Here is a 5,977-nt window from a genome sequence, read left to right on the forward strand (position 1 = left end):
GACGGAGCGGGGGACGGAGGTGGGGTGCAGGGGATGGAGGGGGGGTGCAGAGGACAGAGAAGGGCTGCAGGGGACAGAGAAGGGGCGCAGGGGACAGAGGAGGGGGGGCAGGAGACAGAGGAGGGGTGCAGGACTGTTGGGGGGCCCGGGGGTCGTGCCCAGCTGGGTGTCGGGGTCCCCCGGGGCGGCAGACCTCGCTGCCCAGGGATGCTGAGCGGGGCCGGGCATGGGGAGAGGGTTTGGGGTTTCCTCCCGACACTGGGAAGCCCAGCCCAGGAAATTCTTCCGGGCAGCCTCTCAAGCCCCTCTTTGTGCGCTTGGGATTTTTAAAATGCCTTCCCCGGCGGTTGCGGACGGGGTGCCTGGCTCCCGCGGTCACCCCGGGGCTGTGCCGGCGGGATCAGGCCCGGCTGGGCTGCCGGCTGCGGCGGGATGGGATGGGACGGGATGGGCTGGTGCAGGCAGCTGGGCAGGGAGTGAGGATGCCAGACCTGACATTTAGGGGAGGGGGCTGCCCATTCCCACCGATCCCATCCAAGGCAAGGGCTGCCACGCTCGTTGGCGTGCCCTGGGGACCCCGTGCTACCCCCCCGGGGGATCCTCAGCATCCTTTACCGGCGTGGGTTTGCTGCGAGACGAAGAACTCGGGTGGTGGCGGTGCTTGCAGCCCTCCTGCGTGTTCCAGACCCCGCCGCGGTGAGCAGCGGGATCCTTCCCTCGCCGGCCGCTGGCTGCCCTCGCAGCCACATCCTCCCCTCCAAACCCCGCCGGCTTGGCCTTGCCGTGCCGTGCCGCGAGCCGCCGGCTTCGCTGCCAAGGCGGCACCGATTTCCTGCCTCGCTCAAGGCCCCGGGGCTGGCGCTTGACCTCGCTTGCCCCGTCCCACCGGCTGCACCGCCGCAGCCAGCTAGCGGGGTGCCTGGGACCCCCTCATCCCCAGGGTCGGGGGGGCTCGGCAGGAGAAAAAGCCACCAGCCTTGGCCGGGGGCACCGGGACAGCAAGAGGAAGCGGCGGTGGCTGCCGACACCCTGCGACGGCGCGAAGACGCGGATCCCCTCCCCGGAAGGAAGGCGCTGCCGGTCTCCATCGATCCAGTGCCGGGGACCCTCGGGGTGCGGGGCTGGGAGCCGCTGCGGTGCAGCGGGGACGGGGAGGGGGAGGCCTCCGGCGGGTGGTCTGCCGGCCTGTGCCTCGTGGAGGAAGGCGAGAGCTCTCCTCTGCCTCGTCCCCTCGGCACCCCGGCGCTTCCTGACGCCGCCGGTTCCCTGCCTGCCCAGAGCCACCCGCTGCCATGCCGGTGATGGTGACCTTGGCCGGCCCAGCCCCCTGGGGCTTCCGCATCACCGGGGGAAGAGACTTTGGGAAGCCCATCACCGTCTCCAAGGTAGGAGCCCCCCACTTGCCCCCCTGGTCCCGGGGACAGCTGCCGGGATGCCGGGGCGGGTGCCGTACCGGCCCGCTCCGGGGAATGGATCCTGTTTACTGTCCTTGAGGGATCCTGCTCCGTGGGAACGGCCCCACGGCGGGCAACGATGGCGCGGGGATTCGTGCCGCCCCTGGGCTGGGCAGGGCTGTGCCAAGTTTCCGTCTGTTGTTGCCGTGGCCTTGGTCCCCCCTCGCCGGCGCACACCCCGGCAGAGGGTCTGGCACTGTTTTGGCAGGGCCACGGGGATGCCGGAGGGTGGGAGCATCCCAGCGGGGTGGGATACAGGGACCGACGTGGAGCTGGCTGCGCCCGACCACGTGCCGGGACCTTGGCCGCGGCGATGCACGAGGGCTGCCCGTGGGGATGCTGCACATCCCTCCGGCGTGCGCGGGGCCGAGGGACGGCTGGTGGGGGTCTCACTGCCCCCAGTGCCTCTGAGATAACACCGCGGTTGTCCCCGTATCCCCTTCTCCGTGGAGGTGACAGAGCAAGGGAAGGCGGCCGCGGGTGATCTCCGGCCGGGGGATGTCATCGTCGCCATCAATGGGGAGAGCGCAGCCGAGATGCTCAACGTGGAGGCGCAGAATAAGATCAAGCAGAGCCCTGGGCAGCTCCGGCTGCAGGTGGAGAGGTGGGTGCTGTGACGGGGGGGTGTGCAGCCCGGACACCTGGGTCCCCAGCCCCATGGAAGCGTTGTCCCTGCGTGGGCTGGGGTGCCCAACCACGTGTGCGCCGGTTGTTTTTCCCCTCTAGCGACTCTTGGGGCTGTGCCATCCCTGCGGGAGCCTGTCCCGGCTCTGTAATTAAAGAGTCAGGTGGTGACGAGGCCAGGCAGCCCTGGCAGCCGTTACCTGGCCGACTGGTCCCAGTTGGGAGCCTGGGGCTGCTGCTTCTTGCCACCTCCCTGGGGGGCTACAGGGGAACGGTCATGCCGTGCCATGCCACGGGTGCAGGGGGGCTGCATGCTGCTGGAGCAGATGCAGGACCCCCCGCTCTCCCTTGGTCCCCAGATCCCCGATGCCACCTCCCAGCCACGCCAATGGGGACACCTCACCAGAGAGGCTGGCCACACGCTTCCAGGTGAGCCCCGGGCAGCCCCCGCACACCCTGGCCCCCCACCCAAGGCTGATTTCAGCTGCTGGCATCTCCCTCCCCAGGACACACTGCGGATGCAGGAAGAGAGCCAGGACACCCTGAGAGCCTCCTACTCCAGCCCGACATCCCTCAGCCCCCTGCCCGGCACTGGCAGGTAAGGCTGGACCCGGCTGCATGGGGGGCTGGGGGGGGTGGGCTGGGATCCAGCCAGGGACTCACCTGTTGGCTCCATCCTCTCCCCCCAGCTCACAGCCCCTGGAGAAGGAGTTTGCCTGTCCCGGCCTCTGCCAGGTGAGCAGGGAGGCAGGGGGGCTGTGTGGGGCCAGGCAGAGGTGTTGGGGAGCATCCAGGCACCGTCATCCTTTGCAGCCCCAAACCATCACCCTTTGAAGCCCCAGACCATTGCCCTTTGCAATCCCAAACTATCGCCCTTTGCAGCCCCACAGCATCACCCATTTGCAGCCCCATAGCGTCCCCCTTTGCAGCCCCATTGCCACGCTATCGCCCAGCCCCTCTCTGCCTCGGGGACCGTGTCTGCTGCACCACCGGTGCCACCGGCCGCCTTCCCCGCCGCGCTGGCAGGCACCCCTGGGCCCCGCGGGCACTGGCACACCTGGCCAGGGATTTTTTTTTGCTCGCTCCTACCCAGCGCCTCTTGGCAACGGCGCCAGCCTGGGGAAGCCAAACCAGTTTGGGGAGGCCCGGCCCTGCACCCATAAGCCTGGGGAACTGGGGCGTTGGCAGGGCAGGGACCCACAGCCCGGCGCACCCCTGGCAGTGCCCGCCGGCCCCTGTCGCGGTGAGATGCCCGGGGAGCAGGGCCGGGATGCCCGGGGGCCGGGATGCCTCCCCCACCGCCCGAACCGGTCCCGGGATGCCCGCGGTCGCCCCATCCCTCCCCGCCGCGGTTTCGGGCGGCTGCTGCACCCCAAGGGACAGCCGCTGGCTCTGGGGTTGGCGTCTGCCTCCTCTCCTCCCTCCCCGCTTGCTTTTTTCTTGTTTTTCAAGCCCAAATTGGGAAGCGCGGTGGCCCTGAGCGCGGCCCTTCCCAGCTGCCTTTGGCTGCGGCCCCGGCCGCCCCTTGGCTCCTCCGGCTGCCCGCTCCCTCCTTCCTCCCCAGCCCTTTATTTGCTTTGGTGCCGGCCCCAGAGAGTCCCTCCCTGCCCCACAGCACCCCGCCGTGGGGCTGGGGCCGTGTGGGATGCCGTGCCCCAAACCCCCTGCCCAACAGGGTGGCGAAGGGAAAGGCTGCCCTTGGACCACGCTTTTCGTCGCATCCCAGGGCGGGTCGGCGGTGGTGGGGATGAGGCCAAGACGCTCGGCTCCATCCATGCCTGATTTTAGCTCGTCACTCGCCTGCTCGTGACCCCGCAGAGCTCCGGCGCTGCCCCTCTCCATCTCCACGGGATCTGGGCATGGGGTCCTCGTCCCCGTCCCTGTCCCCGGGCTCCTGCCGGGGTTTGCATCTGCGTGGCGGCTGCTCCCGGGAACATCGGCTTCCACTTAGCCAGGGTTTCGCCTTTCCTGCCTTGCCGGGGCTGCTAAGCAGGAGCAGATGCCGGGGAGGGGACGGGCGCAGGCGTAGGGTTACCGGCATGGGGAGCCGTGGGGGTGCTGCCCCCGGCCCCCCTGGGGCCCCGCTGGCCCCAGCACGGGAGGGGAGAAGCAGCCGCCCCATGCAGAGCCACGGAGCATCCCTGCATCCCTCCTGGGGAGCAAGGCAGAGCACCCATCCCTCTGGGGACCGGGGCTTCGAAAAAGCCCCTGAGCCAGGTCTGGGTGTCCCCAGGGTGCCCGGGAGGAGAGCAGGGTCTGCAGGCACCCATCCCTCAGCTCTGCCCAGGAGATGCCACGCTCACCCCTGGGTTTGGGCCATGCCGGGGGGGCTGCTGCAGCACCCCCCTGCTAGCCCCCCAGCCCCCTGCACCCCCCAGGGCACCCAGCACCTCTCTCCCCCTGCCAGAAGCGAGGAAGCCTGAGTCGCCAGAACAGCTCTCCAGGCTCAATCCTGCCTCCGCCCCCCCGCCCACCCTCACCGGGGCTCGGGGCCCCCCCAAACCCCTGGGAGACGCGCAGAGAGCGGCGTCGCTCTTCGTCCTCTCCCAGCCCCTGCAACAGGTATGGAGCGGGCTTGGGGTCGCATGGGGGGGGGAAACACAGAGGTGGGGAAGCCCCCAGCCCCATGCACCCATCTCGGGGTGACGGCTTCACACCCTGGGGTGCCGAGCGGGTGCTGCCTTGCTGAAAGAACCCATGCAAAGAGTTAAGAGACAGGTAGGGACGTGGGAGGGCCGGGCAGGCTGGGGCAGCTCCCCAGGGTGGAGGGAGCAGGTGGCGGGTGGCTGGGTGCAGCCCGGCGGACCCAGGTTTCTGGGTGCTGGGAATCCCCCCCCCTCCATCTTTTCCCCCTCCCTGGGGTGCCATCCCATAGCCTGGGCTTGGAACCGGCCATGAGGCGCTTGGAGGAGGATTCGGAGGTCTACAAGATGCTGCAGGAGAACCGGGAGCTGCGGGTGGCCCCACGGCAGTCCAGCACTTTCCGCCTGCTGCAGGAGGCTTTGGAAGATGAGGGCGGAGGTGAGGAGGGTACGGGGGGGGGGAGATGGAGGGGGGGGGTCCGGTTTGGGGAAGGGGTGGCGGGACTCTGACGGCCTCATATCCCTGCAGCTGGCCCTGCAGCCCCTTTCCCCAGCCGGCTCTCGCCCAGCGCCCGCAAGCCCGTGGCCGGCGTCCAGAAGCTGCACGTCTGCGAGAAGTGCGGCAGCACCATCGCGTGAGTGGGGCTGGGGACCGGGGGGGGGCAGGATCGGTCCCTGCCATCACTCCTGGTAGGGCTGATCCTGGGTGGGAGGGGGTTGGGAATCGGGGTGCCCCGCTGATGCCCCCCCCGTCTCTCTCCCAGGATGCAAGCGGTGCGGATCCAGGATGGCCGCTACCGGCACCCGTCGTGCTACGCCTGCGCCGACTGCGGCCTCAACCTGAAGATGCGGGGTCACTTTTGGGTGGGTGACGAGCTCTACTGCGAGAAGCACGCCCGCCTGCGCTACCAGAGCACCCTGGGGGGGCCCGCCAACCCCTCTGTGTCCCCCCACTCCTGAGCCCCAGGCACCAGCATGGTGCGATGGGGAGCTCGCCGTCTGCAGCCCCTCCACATCCCGGGGAGCAGCGCGCACCCCACTCCCCCTGGGACGCCCCGCCAGCCCCACTGCTTTGGTAGAGTTGGGGTCTGCAGTGGTGGTGGGGGGGTGTCGACTTGGGGCTGAGGGCATCACCAGGTTGTGGATGGCCAAGCGGGGGGGTATGCGCTGCAGCTGCCCACCTTTGCCTTTGCTGCGTCCATGTGTGTGATGAGCTGGGTTGGTTCTCAGCCCGGGCTGCAGCAGCTGTATGCACCGGGGGACACAGCGGGGACATGGCAGGGGGGGACAGGGACGCTTGAGCACTTAGGTACCAGA

At 69.4% G+C, this 5,977-nt stretch overlaps 1 protein-coding gene across 1 annotated transcript; it reads left to right on the forward strand.

Annotated features, from left to right (window-relative positions):
* Positions 1-1,292: 1,292 nt before the first annotated feature.
* Positions 1,293-5,620, forward strand: PDLIM2 (PDZ and LIM domain 2 (mystique)). The gene is made up of 9 exons (XM_010563001.1): positions 1,293-1,385; positions 1,907-2,058; positions 2,438-2,507; positions 2,585-2,676; positions 2,768-2,813; positions 4,486-4,640; positions 4,954-5,108; positions 5,202-5,295; positions 5,425-5,620. Exons 1-9 carry the CDS (start codon positions 1,293-1,295, stop codon positions 5,618-5,620), a joined length of 1,053 nt encoding a protein of 350 aa, XP_010561303.1.
* Positions 5,621-5,977: the final 357 nt, after the last annotated feature.

Source organism: Haliaeetus leucocephalus, unplaced genomic scaffold (assembly GCF_000737465.1).
Source record: "Haliaeetus leucocephalus isolate CR32 unplaced genomic scaffold, Haliaeetus_leucocephalus-4.0 Scaffold162, whole genome shotgun sequence".
Lineage (NCBI taxonomy): Eukaryota > Metazoa > Chordata > Aves > Accipitriformes > Accipitridae > Haliaeetus > Haliaeetus leucocephalus.

Coding starts and splice junctions, on each gene's coding strand:
- PDLIM2 (XM_010563001.1), top strand. CDS start 1,293: ATGCCGGTGATGGTGACCTTGGCCGGCCCAGCCCCCTGGGGCTTCCGC. Junction 2,814..4,485: donor CCTGTCCCGGCCTCTGCCAG/GTGAGCAGGGAG, acceptor TCCCCCTGCCAG/AAGCGAGGAAGCCTGAGTCG. Junction 5,296..5,424: donor AAGTGCGGCAGCACCATCGC/GTGAGTGGGGCT, acceptor TCTCTCTCCCAG/GATGCAAGCGGTGCGGATCC.